We start from the raw sequence: 21,337 nt of genomic DNA, 5'->3' as shown, positions 1-21,337 counted from the left end.
AAATTAGTTAGCATAAATCAGTTAAATGACGAAAAATTAGGTGTCTATTTACTTGTGACCACTCAGTGTACAAGTTTTTATCCACTGGTAAAATTACTCTACACTTAATAAGAAAACAAATGCATTCCTTATAAGTTATTTATTAAACTCTAAACAAAAGTTATACTTAAAGGTATGTTCTTCAGGCTAATTACCTCATGAACAATGAGCCTTTCGAAAGCTGTTAGAGTTGATGGAAATGAATATCTTTCTTCACTATCAGTGGTTACAAATTTTTCAAGTGTGTCTGTAATTTCTTTCCTAATGTTTTCAGAGTCTGTGCTGTAATAAAAAAAAAATTAACAATTACAGTATATTTCTATGACAGGAAAAAATACTGATTTTATAGACATCATGAGAAAATTAAATGGACATTGTTAATATATAACCATCTTTCTATTCAACATCTTAACCAAACCATTCAAGATTCTATTGTCTTTAAGTATAGAAATAGAACATTTTTGATCTTTTTCTATTAGAAAATTGACAAAAACATTTTGTTTAAAACTTCAGAATGATGTTATTAAGTAACTTGTTACAATAACATATTTATTTTTTCATCCATTGTTAGTGATAGGTAATATTCTTTTATATTTATGATTTTTTAATACCCAACTCAATATTATACTTATTGGTAGTAAAATATAAAAAAGCCTTTCCTTTGAAAATATTACTTATATTTTAATCTTTTCATAATTTTTACCTGGTGTGAAGGCTTTCTTTTGTTGAAACACAATCATCAGTACTGTATTTTCCATCTGAAGCTAACTTTGTAGAAGTTTCCTCTTTCTTATTTTTGTTTCTATTCTTTTTACGTGCCTTAGGTTTCTCAATCTGCTTTGTAGAAGACTCACACGTTTTTTTCACTTCCTTCTGATAATGCAACTTGGCAGGCCGGCTGGATGGAAGTAGCTTCAATTCTGCAATTAAAATTTTACTTCATTTTTAGTACATTTTCTCCAATATAACAATACTCGGCTAAAATATCCAACATGCACACACACACACACACACACAATTCAATCTAAAGTTATGATATAAAAACGATTATTGACAATTTTCAACATTGCTGTTCTTCTATCTTGTCCACTGTGGAAAAAAACAAAAAATGATTATGACCTTAAAATAAAACAAATTAAAAGCGTTTGAGAAAGACATTAAGAATGGAAGACTTATAACTGTGTATCTTTAGTTAAGTTTTCTTTCTTGCAGTATGAAAGATATATATATATATATATATATTTAAATAAACTATCACTTTGGAAAAGATCTGCACAAGTTCTATTTCTATGGAAGAAAGACAAGGGTTTTAATCCTTCACTAAAGTTTATCACTCACTCGAAAATATATAAAGTATTCCACATAAGTTTTGTTTCTCATAATCAAAGCTCAGCTGAAGAGTCCTGGTATTCGACAAAAGGTTTCCTGGGCAGATAATTGTGTGAGAAAAAAAAAGATATGAAATTCTATTTTTACATATTTTTGTTTGAAATCCAAACTGGTAGATTAAGAAGGATGGGAAAACAGAATCTGAAGTCTTGATTTTTAACTCAATCATTAGGCCTATTGAGTTCTATGCTTTATCAGCCTTTGTCATTCAAACCCTAGTGTTTTTAGTTATATTGACTATTTCTGTAGTAAACCAAGTACTGCACTGAGAGAGAGATATGTCATTTCCCCTAATATTTGCCGCATTTCTGTTTTCATCAATTCAAACTTAAAGCATAATTTTTATATGTTAAAAAACCATAAAAGTGACAGTGACTTTAGAAGAAACTTATTAAATTGTTTCTAGGTTCAGCTTAAAAAAACATGATTTGATTTTGTTTTTATATGAATTTTAATATTGTAAAACTTGAAAAATGTTGATGAGAGATACTTTTGAAGAAACATTAAAATATCTCCTTTCATATTAAAAGTTAAGTTTTTTTAACTGTTAATCAGAAAGTTCCATTTCATATATATATAATCAAATCTAAATTCAATGACACTCATTGATATATTACTTTTGATACTTTATTTTGCAATTGCAACAGTCACCATTTTTAACTATAAATGATCAAAAATTCCCCATTTACAAATGGCATTAGGCCAGACTAGGTAACAATATTTTTGCTGACAATATTCTTGGTCAAGATAAATTTATATCTAATAAATAGTTTCTTTTCACTAAATAATAAATTATTTTATTAATATGCATTGTTTAAATATGACAAACTTAACAATTTTATTCAATATTATTATTACATACGTTTTGAGTAATCCTGAACAGTTGCTAGATAGAATCAAGTCAAAAAAGATGATTATATTAATTATGATCATGTTAAGAAAAAACTTGGAAGTTTCATAAATGATATGACTCGTGGGCCAGATGATATTTCCACAAGAGATTTGAAGGAAGTTAAGAACTGGATATGTGAGCCACTTACTACTCTCTTTTTTTTGCAAGTCCTTGAACAGTGGGCAGGTGTCAGAAAATTGAAAGTTGATTCAAAGAAGGTGATAAAAATTGTCCTGATAATTATAGGCCTGTTAGTCTTATATCAGTGGTAGGAAAAGTTTTTAAAAGTCTAATAAAAGATGGCTTGCAAACTAATCTTTTGACTTTCTTTGAAGAGCTGCTGCTTTTGTAGATAAGGGTGGATTTGGTGTGTCTGTATTTTCAGAAAGAATTTGACGAGGTGACAAATAATAGGATAATTAAAAAAAAATTATCTCCAGAGATTGGGGGGTGATGAGATGGCTCATTGGAAAGAAAAGTAGCTGGGTAAAAGAAAGCAGAAGGTTGTTATAAATGAAGTTCACTGAATCTGGATAAATGTCCCAAATCAGGTACCTCAGGGCTCAGTGTTAGGACCTTTAGATAAAAAAATGGTCAATAAGTTATTCAAAATTGGTGTTGCTAGAGGTAAGGAGGATGCTGCTGTTTTATAAAAAGGATCTGGATTATTTGGTGAGTTGGGTGAAGAAGTTACAGATGGCTTAATTATAATAAATGAAAAGTAAAGTACATGTTTATCATAATTTGAATTCTAAGCATAATTTTGATGGAAATAACCTTAATGGTGTTATGATCAGTCTTTTAACACATTTGCCACTAATGACATATTAATGCATTAATCAATTCTATTAAACACTATTAGTTTGATAACATGTCAATCAGTAAAGGGACTATAACTACATGTTAGCGTACAAATACACAGTCCCTTAGCACTGTACAATGATTATGTGTTTAATCCCTTTTGTGAATGACAGAAAATGTTATTTACTAAAGCTTCAAATCACATGATTTGATATTCTCACAGTGGTATATTTTGGTTACTATTATGGCTACAAGAAGGCTGGCTTGCACAAACATTTTAGTCTGAGTGAAACAGTGAGTATTTTACAAGTACAGAATTTAATTTAAATTGTTCATTTTTACATAGACATTACTGAGGCAATATCTAATTTTATAACCTTCAATCATATTTGTTTATGGAGCCATAAATTAGAAAATCAGTCCTACTTGCTATGCCCACCTGTCACATGATCTCTTTCATGAATTGCCAAAAGTTCTCTCTGACATTTTATACTGAATATTATGTATGATGTATTATGTGACATTTTCTATTTCATCATTCAGTTTCAAATTTATTCTCACAGCAACTAGCTTAACTGCATTTTTAATGTCTCGTATTACACAGTTAGAAAGACATACAAATTATGATAGTTATAGGACATTGTTTTTGAGTTTACTATTCTGTGATCTTAGGTGCATTATGTAATTACATAAAAAATTATTTGGTGTACTAGAACCATTAATACAAAAAGTAGGTTTAAGTTTTATCGAAAGTCAACAGAAAAAAATGAAGATCCAGGTAAATACTATATTTCTTGTTTTGCATGTGTAATCTTTACTTATTAATGTAAAAGTAACACGGTTATATTAGGTAAAATAATGAAATAATAATAAATAAATTCTCATGAGGTATTCTCGCAAGCAGCTTGTGCATTACAAATTTGACATGGCAATGTGAGCTGCATGTTGGGTTGCATGTTTGTTGAGTGTATTACAACTTGTGTGGCAGGATTATTAGTTAGACACAGTTCAAAGGGCAATAAAACAATACAATTAATTATAAACAGATGTACATTGTTAAGAGCTTTAAGCATTTTGGGATAAACAATTGTAGTTTCCAAGTTTAGATTTATTTTGTATTTTTATGGTAATTACAAGGTTGGTCAAATCAAATGAGTCTAAATATAAATATATGGAGAAAACAACAGATAAAATATAAAAATTTTCTGAAAAGAAACATTTGAAGGTTTTATAGCTTATTTATGCAAATGAAACTTGAAAATGTTCAAATAAAGAAAAGTATTTTTAATCTTAACATGAAAATCACTTTGCACTATGAGCAGTAAACACTCTTGACTCCATATATTTATGGACAAATTTGTATTCAAAATACTTAATTAAAAATTCTGATTTTATATCTTGCCACATTTTGTGAACATACAATAAGTACTTTCAGATTTATAGTATGTATATTTTCAGAGTTACAAGTTAATTACAAGATGGTTATTCGAGGTCGTGTAAAATACACGAGCCCATTGCAAAAGGGTTAAAGAATCACTGACATTTTTGAAAAGATTAATTTAATTATCTCAATACGTGCTCAGTCAATTTGACCGACCGCATGACCTCTTTGTACTTGATTAAAGTCTTTATAGATTTAATACTTCTAACTTTCAATATAGTACGTATATCTTCACAAGATTTAGCAGTCTTTCAGTTTATATTATAAGTCTTTCACATACAAAAAATCATATTTTTAGTGAAGTATTTTTAATAAAATAAAGATCTGTCCATGAATATATTGAGTATTTGTTTTGAACAGTCCATGTGCAAAGTTATTTTCATGTTAAAATTAAAAATACCTTTCCTTGTCTCAAAAATTTCAAATTTCCTTTGTGTAATCCCTAAAACCTTCTAAATGCATTTCAAATGTTTTTCAGTAAACCTTTATGATTTATATGTGATTTTCTCTACTCTAACTCAAAATTGGATCAAGCAATTTGACTGACCTCATAACCACCACACACACACACACAAAAGGAATAAACTTAAATTACCCTTTTCTTCTTTCTAGAATGACTTCAAATTGTAACATGAAACTACATTTGTTTATCCTAAGTTCATAATATTATACATCTATTTATAATTAAATTTTATTGTCTTCTGAACCATGTCTGTGCCTTAAAAAATTGTAAATCACTTGGATAATGTGAAGGTCACATTATGCTATCAAATTACATTACCAACGAGCTACTACGAGCTATAATTATATTATTATTACTTATTTTATTACTTAAATAACATAAAAAGATCCATATTTTTAGATTTTATTTACTTTTATAATAATAAATAAAGAATAAATACAAAAAATAGGAAATAAAGTACTTACCCAATCTTCTTTTTTCTTGCTCTTGATTTATAGTACTAATAGTAATGCACTTAATAATTTTTATTTAATTAGATAATGCACCAAATAATATAAACTAATAACATGCAAGAAATAGACAAATTCACTTACCTCTCAAAATTGTTCTGGTTTTCTGACTTTGTGACAAGAGCCATTACAAATTCATCCAAGCTAGTCGTTAACTTTCCCATGGGAACGATGTCGCTACTCTGAGTGAAATTCACTTGTAACTGTTCAGAACATTATGTTATACATCACTTGATTGATGAAAACCTTGACTTTCTATTGTTTATAGGTAATATATAATGAAACATAAGAGAGAACTATCAACGAATTGTGAAAGACAGGATGTGACAGGTGGGTGTGGCAGGAGGGGTCTGATTTTCTATTCGATAGCTCTGTAACCAAACAAAATTGAAGGCTATAAAAACATGGGTATGTTTGAGCAATAACGATTTTATAGAGTAATTTACGTTAATTTCGTACTTTTTCAAGGGGTGGTGGATAAAATAGGGATGATGACATGCTAAAAGAAAATGTGTCACGTGGGTCACACTAGTGGAAATTGAGCATTTGTAAAAATATTTCCTTATAGAATTAAACACTTAAAACTTGTATACTATTAAAATATGAATTATTAGCTAAAATTTTATGCTATTCTAATTGGTATAACATAAACAAACAGTCGTTTAATAAAATTTTGAATGTAAGACACTAAAACTTTATGTCATGCACAGTAAAGGATACCCGGAGTGATAGGGTTAAAATGAAACTGTATACACCTATCTAGAAATTAAATAGTTTGATATATTGGTGATAGCTTATTTTTATTTTCATAACATTAACATTGTATACCTGCTTCATATTGCTGGGCTGAACGGACATCTCCATGCTGAGTTATATAGTTCATCAAAGTTCTGAGAAACTCGTTGTGAGAGACCGTTTCACTGTCACACACTATTGCTAAGTGACGTTTTGCTCGAGTAACAGCTACATTAATTCTTCTGTTCTCAGCAAGGAAGCCAATTTCACCTGAAAAGATAAGTATGATTTAATAAGCTTTTTTTTGTTGTCCTCACTCAGGTATGGCAACTAGATTCATCATGATAAATTAGTTGCTTATTGTTTGTGTTTAAAAACCATTGTGTGCAACAAGAAAATGTTTTTACAGTTAGGATTATTGTCCTTAAACTTAACATGCACCACAGGTCTGAGAACCATTCCTTGTTTGTTACTTTCATTAGCAGTAGTGGTTATGCTATATATCAAATATCATTGCTTTTTAATGTTATCCTTTATTATTATACTTATTATTGAGATTGCTAATATTAGGATTGCAGATCACTAACAAGGAGGGTATCCAACTGATGAAACAGTATGTTCTAATCTTTACAAGTAGAAACATAAGAAAAGTATATTTAATTACTTATAATGATTGCAAGGATGAATTTTAGTTTAGCTCTAAATAGGTGTGCATGTAAAGAAAATCTACACTAAGTTATTTACTACCATACCAAATGTATAAAAAGCCACTTTTTTTAATTGGTAATCAGAAGGTTTCACTTAATATATATAATAATTTTTAAACCCATAGTATACGAATTAATATTTTTTTATGCTTACTTTTGGGGATTTTTTTTACCAATTTAAGAAGTTACTTAGGCTGTTAAGGTCTACTTATAGTACACAGCCTAACAAACAGTGGGTTTGTCAGCAAAGTGAGTGTGAAATGATCTAACTAAGCATACCTCTTTCTGTTCCATTAAAAACAGTTATTTTCCTATCCTGATGCAACATCATAGTATAACTGAAGTATACAATGAAAAAACTTTACAAAAAAAAGCAGGACTGTAATTGTGGAGAAAGTTGTTCACAAACATTTTTTTTTTCTCTAGCAACATAACCAAGCTAACCATTTATCATTTTAATCCAATCTCTACATGGATCTATTGAACTGGAAGCCATACTGGCTGATACAGTAAAATACTACATTACTTTACAGCACAAGTAACCAAAAATGCACTACATGCCAAACCATCTCTTATGATAGTGATTATGTACTATAACATGATTATTACCTTACCTATAGAATTGGAACGAACCAATGACAAAATCACCACTTCCTTTTCTTGGCCTTGGAATCCATCAACTGATTTGATCTCCAGTTTCAGATATTTGTTAGCAAGCCTCAACTTCAACAAATCAACCTAAAGAAAACGAATAAGCATTAAAAATGTCAGGAAGCCAACATGACAAAGATGAAAAATTCTGTTAGTATAGAATATTAAAATAAATTTGTTTAGAATATAATCTCCAAATTGTAAGAAACAATCATGGCTATGACTTTAAGAAAAATATTATAAAAAGTACCTGAAACTTATAAAAATTAACAGTGATAACTGCTTCAGGTGTGAACTCTAGCTAACAGAAAAACACATTTACCCTCTCACCATAACACAATATTTGGGACAACATGAGACCTATTGGTCCATTTCAGCTGTTCCATCCTCTAAACTGAAACTCTTAATAAATTAATTTTAAAAAATCTTAAAGCCAGCCCTTATAATTCATATACTTATCAAGTTTTCTATTAAACTCACTTAAATTTACTGCCTTCACAACATCCAAAAGCCAACCACCCTGTTAGAGAAATAAAACTTTATTAACTGAAGATGACTCCTACCCTGCCAAAATTTATAATCTTGTCCTCTAGGCCTACTATTCTCACCACGTGCATCCTTTTGTGCACGTCACAAGGTTATAGTGAGTTACATTCAAAATTTAATTTAATTACTTCCTTATCATGGTATACCAATATATATATATATTATATAGTATGTAGCTTATTATCCATATTTTAATACTATATAAGTTAAGTTCTTAATTTTAAAAGGCAATATTTTTAAAAATCCTGAATATCCCTAGCATGAGACTTGTGACATTTTCTCTCTAGGCATCCCCTTGAAGATGTACAAAATTTAATGCAGATTACTCATTTGAAAATGTTGTCATCACTCAGGCAAAGCATAACTTTTATAGTCTTCTATCTTATTTTATTACAGAGCCATCAAACATAAAATCAGACCTTTCTCACCATGCCCACCGATCATATCCTCTCTTTCAGAACTTGCCAATAGTTTTTCTGAAGTTCAATATCATATTATTTATAACCAATAGAAAATCAAGAATTTACTCTATCAATTGACAAATTATGTTACTTTGTTTTCTGCACAGAGAATTGTTAGTTTCACTTCATGTACTGTTGGTGGAATTTAACATGATTTGTCATCATCATAGGCCAGACCCCAACCAGATAGCCAAGGTTCTACTACGTTGGTGGCTAAGTTAATTGGACCACAATATATATATATATATATATATACTTATGAGTGGATCCCAAGGTGTAGCCATAGAGTGATGCATTCGAAGTCACTGGAATCACAATGAGAAGGTAAGCAACACCGAAGTGGACAAACCTTTTCCTCAACTTGAAGAAGTCTGAAAGGTAGCACTCCAGACTTAGAATGATGGGATCATATATGCCTTACTCAAACTGAGGAAACAGAACTCATCTGGTCTGGAATTATGAATACTTATCCTCACTCCTTAACCATGTGGGCAAGATAAATTCCACTCGGACCACGCTCAACCCAACCAGATAACCGAGTGTCAAATCTGAACTGGTATTACAAGTAGGTTCCCATGTAGACTGGTGCCTCTCCTACCAACATCTGAGAAAAAAACATTCAGGGACCTGAGTAGGAGTGCCCCAATTTTGCCTTCTTCTCCAAGAGTGGAGGAATTTACTTTAACACTCTGAAGGAAAAGCCTCTGTCCAACACCTCAGTGACTGGAAACTGGGTGTGATAAAGACTAATAGAATCTGTGGGGTAAAGTGCATTTGGGAGTCCTGAGGAACAGTGCTCTGGAAATAGTGCAACAGGTGAACCAAGTTCCCTAAATTTTTAAAAGCAAACCAACCCCGATTTATTTAATCAAATGATTGGCAGGATCCACTTATGCTTTACTCATGATAGTTCATGAGTGGCAGTCCAGCATAGTACAATAATACCAGCCAGTCAGCATCTAAGAAAACCCCATTTCTATAGAACCTGTTGCAACCTAGATAAAGAACATTGAATTTGTGGTTGGTAGTGCGGAATTGGTTTGATAAAAGCACACCTGCCTCGGTAACACCTTGTCACAGAGTAGAATCCTGTGAAAACGAGGTAAGGGGCCCTGAAAGGTAGCAAAGAAAATACTCACCCCTCTCTATAATCTTGCAGAAGTGGTTAAGATAGCTACAGGAGGTAGAGAAAAACCCTCAGAAGACAAGACTGCCAGATCGTGCAAATAATGTGAGTTAAAAATAGTGTGGGAGGACCAAATCCCAGTCTGCATTATGTCCTCAAGCAAGCAATTCAACCGGGCCACTACAGACAAAGAAATGTGACAAATCTGATTAGAAGTGACTTACAGAAGATTCCTTGCCTTCAAAGAGAGCCCAGAATAAAAAAACGTTGTCTAAAGGCATTAATGTTTATACCTTTCAATTATGCATTTTAAAACATAAATAATACATAAATAACTAAAATATAAAAGTAAGACCTAAATACAATTTAACTCTATCTTGAAATATAACACTTAGGTAAGAAACAACTGTAAGTGCTATAGTCAATCAAGTAGCCAAGAATACTACAGGAACCTACATGTTTCCTGTGAAGAAAATTGTGCATCAATTTCAAAACATTGTTGGAATATAGTATAAAATGAGTTCTTTTTAGTGACTATATACATTTGTATGTAACCTCTACATACAGGCTTTAAAACTCAAACAAATCTATTGAAAGTGGGCATGGTACCAGTCAGTGGTTGACAAAATTTATTACTTATTTCAACTGCTTTCATGCAGAAAACTTTGAAATATATGTGTCAATAGTTTAATAAACATCTTATTGTCTAGACATATATCTACAGAACTGGCATTGTATTATTGAAGATACAGAGTGCCAAAGTAGAGAATTTTCATTGCTTGTGGGTCACATGACAATACATCTGAAGTTTTAAGTGTTTTTTAAAGGTTTCTTTTGAAATACAGTAATTAAAACTTAGATAACATAAAACTTTAAATCATAACATACATCATAATGTTAATTTCATTCACATACATTTGTGCAGAAGTGTTTAAATGGGGTACCCATGTCAAAAGGGTTAAACAGAGTGTAATGTTAATAACATCTGAAGAAGTTAAAGAAAAAAACTGTATAGTTATAAACAAATCAATAACATATATATGTTCATATAGTAATAGGAGGAAGAACTTGTATCATTATATTTTATTAAGTTGGTCCTTATGACAGAACAGATAGGCAAAATAACTGTTAAGTGTTGCTGTCTGTGTATTCCATGGAACCTATTTGAGACAAACTTTAGCTTTATGTAATCAGTGAGATTGATTTACAGTACTGTCATGTGTATCATGCTTGTCAACAGAATCCCAGTTATGAAAGTATTCGTGGCATAGCTTATAAGACTAGGCCTACACCCCTCTTACTTCACAGCATTTCATAGGTTCATGCCCGGTGTTCAACAGCTCCCTCCTTCAACACAAGTGTCCTTTCCATAAGTCGGTCTAAAACAATTTAAATAAAGGTCTCATACATCATAATGATTTTTCTTTTCGAACTACAGACACTACTCAAAGACTAGGCCTACACCCCTCTTACTTCACAGCATTTCATAGGCTCATGCCTGGTGTTCAACAGCTCCCTCCTTCAACACAAGTGTCCTTTCCATAAGTCGGTCTAAAACAATTTAAATAAAGGTCTCATACATCATAATGATTTTTCTTTTGGAACTACAGACACTACTCCACAGTTGCAGTTCATCCAGGGTGTTTTCTTACCAAAGGGTATGTAGAATACTTTTACAGTTAAAAGTGTCAAGAAGAATAACTGACATTAGAAAATGAATGACAACTAGCATGTAATGTTGAACCAACAATAAAAACAATTTCCATACTTATAAAAACCTAACTTAGATACTGATATAAAATTCATCCATACACTAACACGGTATCTCAAATTGGATTAAATAATAACAACAACAACAAAAAAACTTTTAGAATAATCAAAGTTCAATGAGATTAAGTGTATCTTGATAAAATCTAATTATGCATACTGAAGGAATTGTTCTCAGAAATCTGATGTTGGACATTAATCTGAAACAAAACTCACAAACTCCATAGTTACTTATATACATCAGCAGAAGAAATGAAGAGTTTATTTGTGAGTGTAAAGTCAGGAATACAAGACAGTAAAGTTTCAGATCAGAAAAATCCAAATATACAAGAGCAGTTATGTTTACAAATGAACTTACCTGCAAGTTATAAGGTGCAATAATGGCTATGTCTTCAGGCCTAATACCACTTGCTATTAACTTGTCTACATGTAAGGTCACAAGGTCAGCTTCACCTGGAAATATGAAACACTTTTTTCATATATATAATATGCTAAATGTACAGAATCTACCTTTTTAAAGAAATTTTAATATGTAAAGTTAGCCAAGTATAAAACTGTTCTTTTCATAACATAATTAAAAGTCATATTAGGCCTGAACAAAACTTGTTTAATATTAGAAGAAGAAGCTAAGCAAAACTGTGAATAAGTCATGGATAGTGATGAAAGGATGTGGTAGTTTTCTAACTTCAATCAAAATTATTCTATACTTGTGTATTTTATGTCTGTATTTCAAACATATTTTGAAGCCATGTGTAATATAAGATGATCATCATCACATGCCTATGTTAAACAGTGTACTGTTTGCATTAATAACATCTGAAGCAGTTACTGAAAAAGTTATAACATATATCTGCTAACACAGTAATAGATGTAAGTACTTATGAGAAACACTGATTGACATGTTTAAACTTCAATGAATTTAAAGAAATCGACTTAGGGTATAGCATGCATTTACTTGTCATTGGAGTCACAGCTGCAAACAAAATTATAAAACTATTCTCATTCAATTTTTGCATTTTAGTAATAAGCCATCTTTAATTACACCTTCACCACATGTACTATTTAGGACTTTAGAAAATTTATTTGCTTAATCTAAAATTACTTCATTGGTACAAGCTAAACACAGAAGCTAAAAAATACATAATGTCTGGAAATATTTGTGGTGAGCCTGCTACAAGCCTCATTTAAAAACTTGCTCCACCATACCTTCTTGATGCATGTGTAAAAGAAAAAATAAACTCAATACAAATATAAAATTTAATGAAATCAAAATCATGAAAAATACTGTTAGAGAATTTGTGCATATTTAAAATGACAATAACTCTGTATTAAATTGAATGTTTGAAAAGATTTATTCCTTGGCTAGTACAGTATCACTACAGTATCATTTTGCAAAATATTTTTAGTATCAAAACTTGGTATTCTAAGGACTTTCAGAGGATCTTTCCTCGCTCATAGATAAATTGTGACTATGGCCATAACATTCAATAACCTAAAATATTTGAACAACTGTGCTTTATATGTTTTTGAAATGTCATGGCTGTACACTAGTGTATTTCCTATATAAAGTGAAAGCACACTGTAGGAGCTTGCAGAGATTCACACACCTCTTGAATATGTCCTGAAAGCGAGATGTCAGGAAACCTACATATACAGGATACACATCATTTGCTGAATCCATGTTTTAACCCCTAAACTTCTATTATCGTCAACTGATGATTTATTATAAGCTGCTAATATCGTCAATTCAGATGAAACAAGATAAGAAGATATGGCATACAGGTGTCAAAACCCTGTGGTTCTGGTTTTTAACATACAAATTAAAGTCAAACCAGAAAGACAGATGATAAAACACTTCAATAACTTGTGATTTATAAGATAGGCAATTAACATAACAAGCTTGTTTTTGTGGTCTTTTTTTAAAATCATATAAGAATTATACAGCTATAAACAGGAAGAGAACATATATTTAAGTGACTTTGCAATAACCAGGAAGTAATTATTTGATTTTAAAAATGGAATACAGTTATTATCAACTTTCTATAGCTTATTTTAAAAATACAAAAATATCTTAGCTGGAGTTAAATTAGTTGTAAGCCTAAAAGCAGCAATGACACATCTCTGTCAAGGAATTTACATAATTAAACTTAATGTCACCACAAACAACTGACATTTAAGAATGATCAATTTCAGACAACAAAAAGTTCTCCTTATTATCAAATGGAAAAAATTTTACCCTAGTTATCAAACACTTAAAGTTTAAGCCACATTTTATTTAAAACTATTTAAATGGGCCCATATAAAATACACAAGCTACTGATAATAATGTACATGTGAAACTATACACATAACTGAGTATTCTTAATGTATCTTCACAAAAATTGGAAATATTACAGGTATTTTGTACACATAGAAAATTATTTTTTTTGACTAATTATTTCTACTAAAGATTTGTTTTTGAATTTATTTTAGTTTCACTTAGATTCTGACTAGTCTAAGTGCAAGGTGAATTTATTTTAGTTTCACTTAGATTCTGACTAGTGTAAGTGCAAAGTGAATTTATTTTAGTTTCACTTAGATTCTGACTAGTCTAAGTGCAAGGTGAATTTATTTTAGTTTCACTTAGATTCTGATTAGTCTAAGTGCAAGGTGATTTTATTTTAGTTTCACTTAGATTCTGACTAGTCTAAGTGCAAGGTGATTTTCATAATAAGGTTAGAAATAATTTTTTCTTTGTACAATTCTTGAATTTCATTTGCATAACCACTAGAACCTCCTAAATGAATGTCAAAAGTTTTTTAAGTTAACTGTTTATATTTCATTTTTTATTTTCTCTACTATATGACTAACTTATCACTGATCATTAATATACAGTGTAATGAAATTTTTAAAATTAAGAAACAAAGATATGTACATATCTTTTAATTATTCATTGAATAATCTTAAATATCTTCTTTTGGTTATATTTGTAATTTCACCTCCTTACCTTTTCACATATATTTACTTACTTTATTTTAAATGTTAGAGTTTTCTTGTCTGTCCTTTACTGTTTATCATTCTTCTTGATAGAGAAAATCCTAGCATGTTACAGTACTATCGGCAGAGCCTCGCAAGCCTTCGGTTAATTGTTTTTGCACTCACATAATAACTTAATCCTTGTGAAAGGAGGTGAACTTGGTCTTATAATAAGGAAATTAAACCTTTCAAGTATGATTTTTAAAACTTAAATAATATCAATTCACTAAAATCCAAAAGTAAAATTTAACTATTTATCCAACTAATATTTATCTAGGTAAGAAAAAATGACATACTGCTATGGAAGACAAAACAACTTCACTACTATTAGAAGTTAGTCATACTTCATAACAAATACTGCCTGCCAATTTCAAAATGACCATTGGGAACTTAAGAGGTGGGTGTGGCTTCTGTCATGAGGTGTCAAAATATATTTCTTGTGTTAAGCAAATTAAACTGAAGGAGTTTGAAACAAGCACATGTATATAATGCAATAAATGGAGATTGTGTCTAGAAATACATACGCAGTCTAGATCTAGTATTGTCAGACTTATAGAAACTAAAAGTTGAGAAGTGTGAACACTGGTACAACACGTGACAACAATACTGAAGTTGAAGTATTTTTTAATGGTTTCTTTTGAAATATAGGAATTAATTTTTAGATAATATAAGGCTTTGAATTACAAACTACAATACAATGCTCATTTCATCGACAAAAATTAATAGTAAAGTTGTTTAATTAAATTTTGAGTGTAACTAAAACCTCATCACGTGCAGAAACGAATACCTGAGTTCAAAGAATTAAAGTAAAAATACATATCTAAAAGTTAAAAACAAGAAGAATTGAATACCTGATATTCTTGACTTCCTTCTAGAAATCAGAAACCACAGTAGTAAAATTAAAAAAAAATATCACATTAATCGCAGACATAATAGAAACAGATGCCAATGCCAACCCCAATAGTAAATGTGTAGATGTGGAAAGTATTATGTAAGGTGCTCAATTAATACAGGTTAGTTTCAAACTGTTTTGTATTCAGACACTTTTTTTTCCAATATCACCTTTTTTTAAGAATATTAATGTGTATGCTCAGTATCACACAATATTCCACATATTATAAACGGCCCATCATAAACGATAAAGCATTTAAAATATATAGCCTGGGTTAATGACTATCTATATATTTTTCTCACTAACATTTCCTACCATAAGCATAAAGTAAGGTTAAACTAGAAGTTATAATAACCAGTATGTACAAAACAGTAAATTATATTTGTTTCAGCTTAGAACTAAATATTACCTTCATTTCCTTTTGATTCCTTGTCTGTAAGCTCCATCTCCCAGTGGCCACAACCAGTTGTATCAATCAACAACAGTGGGATAGATGTGTCTTCATTCTCTTCAACACCTGGAAGATCTCTGAAGAGAACATATTGAATCAAATATTTAATGTTGCTGAAGCTATTACTTATAGAAAAAATACATTAATGCTATTCATTAATCTTAATAAGTTTAAATTTAATTTACATTTTTATAAATACATGTTTCTGTTAAGTCACTGAGGAAGCACAAAACTATCACAGATTTAATAAAAAAGGGCACCCCATTTCTCTCTTGAACATAAATTTTTCATACAATTCTCAACAAGATGTGCTATCATAAGTATAATTTTCTTTAGTACAAGGCTTAACTATGGCTAAAAGTAATGACATTCTATAGCTGGGAGAATTTTTCTTTATGTTACAATAAAAGGACAACACGAGATAATAGCTCACATAATCAGACTAGCTGAATAAGAAGACTGACAGTTCAGTTTAACAGGTATTCAGTTCAAGCCAGGATACAAATTGAAAAATATATTTAAAAGAAGTTTAGTACAAAGTATTGTAAAAGTTTAAAAATGTACAACTCACCTGAGTAGATGAGATGCTACTGATGGATGGCTAATTAGCCTGTGTTGATACATATGTTCTGAAGCCCAATTCATTATGTCTTGATGCATACGATACTGGACAGTTAGCATTTTAGTGACCTTTTCTCCATACAGTTCTAACAGTCTTTCCATTAAACTGACAGAAAGGCCTGCTTTTTCGGCTCTACATAATTACCAAACAAAAAACACTTCAACTTTTTTTTTGAAGAAATGGTGGTTCTTTTTTTTCATGAACAACTATATGCTGGGGTTTAAACCAACTAACACATTTTTCTCTAATATGTCAAGTTTTCTATTTTATTCTAGAGAATGGTCTGACTGCAGATTTGTTCAAGGAACCAGACATTATTTGAAAATTATACTGTCAAGTTGGTTCCAATCTTCTCGAAAGTCTTTCAAAATCAATCATACATAGGTAATTATATAAAAAAAACTATTTGAAACAAAGATCTAGAGAACAACAGTCCAAAGATGACATTATGTACTTTGACAAATGTCTTGGAAAAAAAATTATATGATTTCAAGCAGTTTTTCTCAACTTTGCACAAACAGAATAAGACATTCTATAACTGACAAATACTGCCATTAAAACACTTGGAGTTAAAAAAAATGCAATGCACATGTGCATACACCTATCATAGAAATGCACAGTTATTTAAAGAAAATGAATGATAAAACTATATTTAGGTAGCAAAGTACTTTTAATAAATTTCCTTCAACACAAATTTTTCAAGATTTGGCATATAAGAAACCAATGTATTTTTTCAGTCACAAGTTCTTTCTGGCAATTTTGGATAAAGAAGATTCATAACTACATATCGCTCTTGCCACAAGCATCCTTTTGTGCAAGCAATGAGGTTTTAGGGAGTTACATTAAAAATTTAATTAAACTACTTTCTCATACCATGCTATACCAATAAATATAGCACAAAACATAGCTAATTATCCATATTTTAATAGTATATAAGCTTTAAATTATTAAATTTATAAGGAAATATTTTTAAAAAATCCAAAATATCCCCCTAGTATGAGAATTGTAACATTTTCTCTCTAGGCATCCCCTCTTCTCTAATTAATTTACCACCCCTCTGAGAAGTAGGAATTTTAATATATATTACTCATTATAATATTGTTATCACTTAGGCAAACCAAAATATTTCAGGTCTTCAATCTTATTTCGTTACAAAGATATTAAATAGAAACTCAGACCTCTCTTTCCATGCCCACTTCTCATATACTCTTTTTCAGGAATTGCCAATGGTTTTCCCTGACATTTAATACTATATTATTCATAACCAACAAAAATATGCTGACAACATTTTAACTATCTGTTTGTCGGAAGTGTTAATGTTAAGTTTTTGAAAATTAGTTCTTTTTCATTTTGAAATTTCTGTAGTTTTCTTCCTAGAATAAATGTTGACAATAATTGTATTCATGGTTTAACACATTACATTTTAGGTGATCAGGGAACCAGTGGTGTTTCCAAAATTTATTTTGCCAAGCAATTAAAAAAAATTACAGACCTACCTACCCAAATTTTAAATCACTTTAGGGTTACAGCAAATAAAAATATTTTTAAGCCTGGCCTTAATCAGCATAGTACTGGTAGCATGCAAGTTGAGTTCAGTCTCCTATTGGCTTATCGTATAAGTCACATCATCTCCAAACAAAATTTATTATAGCTTGTATTGCCTCTTCATGGTGCTGATTATTTCCCCCTTTCCCTGATGATTAAACTTTATTATAAATGAACTTAAGTTTCTTCTTATTGCATGGTTGTTTATATAAAAATGTATCTTAGTAGTTACCATGCTCACACTATGAATCTGAGGGATCATTGTTTGCAAAAATGTGCTCTGTGCTTTTGGCTATGGCATGCAGTCAAAATTAGAGATAGCTATGTGCACATAACCTTGTACAGCTTTGCATGAAAATTTTGAAACAAAGAAAATCATATTAAAATGCACTTGATCATACAGTTACTTTTAGGTACTTCTTTGCCTAATTAGTTTAGTAATGATTTACCATCATAGAAAGCTCAGTTAAGTCCCCTGTAGATACATCTTTTATATCACTAATTCTTGAAAACTGAAATAAATTTTAATAAGGTGTAGTGAGTCTCAAGAAAGAAACAGTCAGACTATCTCTGACTGTGGCTGATGGGAATTCTAGATCAGAGTTAATTTTAGTATCATTTACTGTACATGTCACGTGGTTTTTCCTAAATGTATAAATTACTTTTTGTTTATGTTATACCAATTAGTATAGCATAAAATCACAGCTAGTTATCCATATTTTAATAGTATATAAGTTTTAAGTTATTAATTTTATAAGGCAATATTTTCAAAAAATCCAAACTTTCCCCTAGTATGAAAATTGTGATATTTTCTCTCTAGGCATCCCCTCTTCTCTAATTTATTTACCACTCCTTCAAGAAGTACAAAATGTAATGTAAATTACTCATTATAATGTTGTTATTGCTCAGAAAAAAACATAATTTTTATAGTTCTCAATCTTATTAGTTACAGATCAATCAAATAGAAAATCATTAGACATCTCTTGTGACACTCACCTATCACATCCTCTCTTTCAGAAATTGCCAATAGTTGTCTCTGACATTCAATACTATATTATTTATAACCAATAGAAAGCCAAGGTTTTGCTCTATCAAATGTATTATTATATTACATTGTTTTCTGTACAGAGAATTGTCAGTTTTGCTTCCAGTTCAAATTTTATTCTCATGGTAAACACATTGACGAGTTTAGCTGAATTTTTAACAGCTCTTGTCACACAATTAGAAATCCAGAAACATTGTGATAGCTATAGGACATATTTTGCTTTTTGCATGTTAGTATTCTGTGTTCTTTGGAGCATTATTTAATTAAAGAAAATTATTTGGTGCAGTAGAACCATTAGTATAAAAAAAGTAAGGATAAGTGTCATCGACAGCAAAGAAAAGTATGTTCAACTTGTTTTCCTTCAGTATCTCACAAAATACAAGGTTTACATTCTTCTGAAATGTTTTCTTCATCTCCCATTCCTTCCTTTTATTGTTTCCTATTCCTTTTGCAGTTTCTTTCTTTTGATATTGGCTTCACATTGGACTCAGTCAATTAGGGCGAGTTCATGAGCCAAGATGACTTTTATAGTTTTAATATTAATAACCTTGAATATGTTCTGATTATCTTCACAAAATTTCACAAGTTTTCAGTAAGGATTAAATGTCTTGTATAAAAAAAATCAGAATTTGTAATGAACTATTTTCAGTAAAAATTTTTCCATGAATATATGGAGTCAAAGTGCAAAGTGATTTTCATGTTAAGAATAATACTTTTCTTCAAGTGAAAATTGTTAAATTTTATTTGCATAATCTCTAAAACCTACTATATAAAATTAAAACGTTTTTTCTGTAAAACTTTATATTTGATCTGTTATTTTCTACACACTAATTCTGTACCAGGTCAGTCAATTTGACCAACCTCGTAACCACCATAAAAATATGAAATAAATTTAAATTGCCCTTTTTTCTTTCTAGAATGAATTTAAATTGCAACATGATACATTTGTTTATCTTAAATAGCTTAAAACTAATAACAGTACACATCTGTTTCTACCAAAATTTTATTATTTTATTGCCCATTGAAAAGTGTCTAACTAATAATCCTGCCATACAAGTTGTAAATCACTTGGAAAATGTGTAGCTCATGTTACCCTATCAAACTACATAAGGCACAGGCTACTCGTGAGCTACTCATGAGCTTATCTCACAAAAATCTTTTATTAATATTATTTTTATTTATTTTACCTAATCTCACCCTATTTAATGTAGTAAGTTTTAATTTTTACATTTTAGTTACTTTCATAATAATAACTAAAGAATACACATGGATAACAAGAAATATAATACTTACCTGGATCTCCTTTTTTTTTGCTGTCTACTAAATAATTTTTTATTTAATTAAGTAATTCACCTAAGAATGAAGAATCATAGCATGTAAAAAGCAAAAAATATCGAATAACTATTATAATTTTCCTGGCTTTCTAACTACACAATAAGAGCCGTTAAAAATTCAGCTAAGCTCACTGATGTGTTTTCCTTAGGAATAAAGTTTGAACTGGAAGTGAAATAGACGATTCTCAGTACAGAAAAATATGTAATATCTCTTTTGATAAATTAGAACTTTGGCTTTTTGTTATAAATAATATAGTATTAAATGTCAGTGAAAACTATTGGCAATTTCTGAAAAAGAGTACATGAGAAGTGGGCATGGAAAGAGGGGTCTGATTTTATATTTAATGGCTCTGTAACCAAATAAGATTGAATACAAGAAATATTTTGGTTTGCCTAAGTGATAACAATATTATAATGAGTAATATATATTAAAATTCCTACTTCTCAGAGGGGTGGTAAATAAATTAGAAAAGAGGGGATACCTAGAGAGCAAATATCAATTCTCATAGGTTGAGATTGAGGATTTTTAAAATATTTCCTTATAAAATTAAGAAGTTAAACTTGTATAATAGTAAAATTTGATTTTTTAAGTATGATTTTATGCCACTCTTATTCATATACCATGAAAACGTAGTACAATTACATTTTGAATGCAACTCTAAAATTTCATGCCACGTATACTTTGACTTGCTCATAGCAAGTGGAATATTTTGCTAATGACCTCCTCATGCAGTTAAGCCTTCATTTACAATATTAAGGTAGTAAAATTGAAAATTAAAAGTGGTCCAGCCAGATCTTCACAGTTTGTTACATGTGAGATACATCTTCCTTATGGGTGTTATTTGTTTGTGTGTGTGTGTGTATATATATATATATATATATATATACACACACACACACACACAC

General features: G+C 30.2%; 1 protein-coding gene across 10 annotated transcripts in view; it reads right to left on the bottom strand.

Annotated features, from left to right (window-relative positions):
- The window catches only part of LOC106466223 (DNA-binding protein SMUBP-2-like), a 102,245-nt gene that overhangs the window by 8,261 nt on the left and 72,647 nt on the right, over window positions 1-21,337 (bottom strand). For all 10 annotated transcript variants that reach the window (XM_022394190.1, XM_022394192.1, XM_022394187.1 and 7 more), the window contains exons 10-16: window positions 16,457-16,639; window positions 15,844-15,962; window positions 11,886-11,980; window positions 7,591-7,714; window positions 6,363-6,539; window positions 743-959; window positions 195-321 (exon numbers count right to left, since the gene is read on the bottom strand). In XM_022394190.1, the coding sequence (XP_022249898.1) occupies window positions 195-321; window positions 743-959; window positions 6,363-6,539; window positions 7,591-7,714; window positions 11,886-11,980; window positions 15,844-15,962; window positions 16,457-16,639 (1,042 nt within the window). The remainder of the gene's footprint in view (window positions 1-194; window positions 322-742; window positions 960-6,362; window positions 6,540-7,590; window positions 7,715-11,885; window positions 11,981-15,843; window positions 15,963-16,456; window positions 16,640-21,337) is intronic.

Source organism: Limulus polyphemus, unplaced genomic scaffold (genome assembly GCF_000517525.1).
Source record: "Limulus polyphemus unplaced genomic scaffold, Limulus_polyphemus-2.1.2 Scaffold2192, whole genome shotgun sequence".
NCBI lineage: Eukaryota > Metazoa > Arthropoda > Merostomata > Xiphosura > Limulidae > Limulus > Limulus polyphemus.
This window is presented reverse-complemented; position numbering and strand designations above follow the sequence as displayed.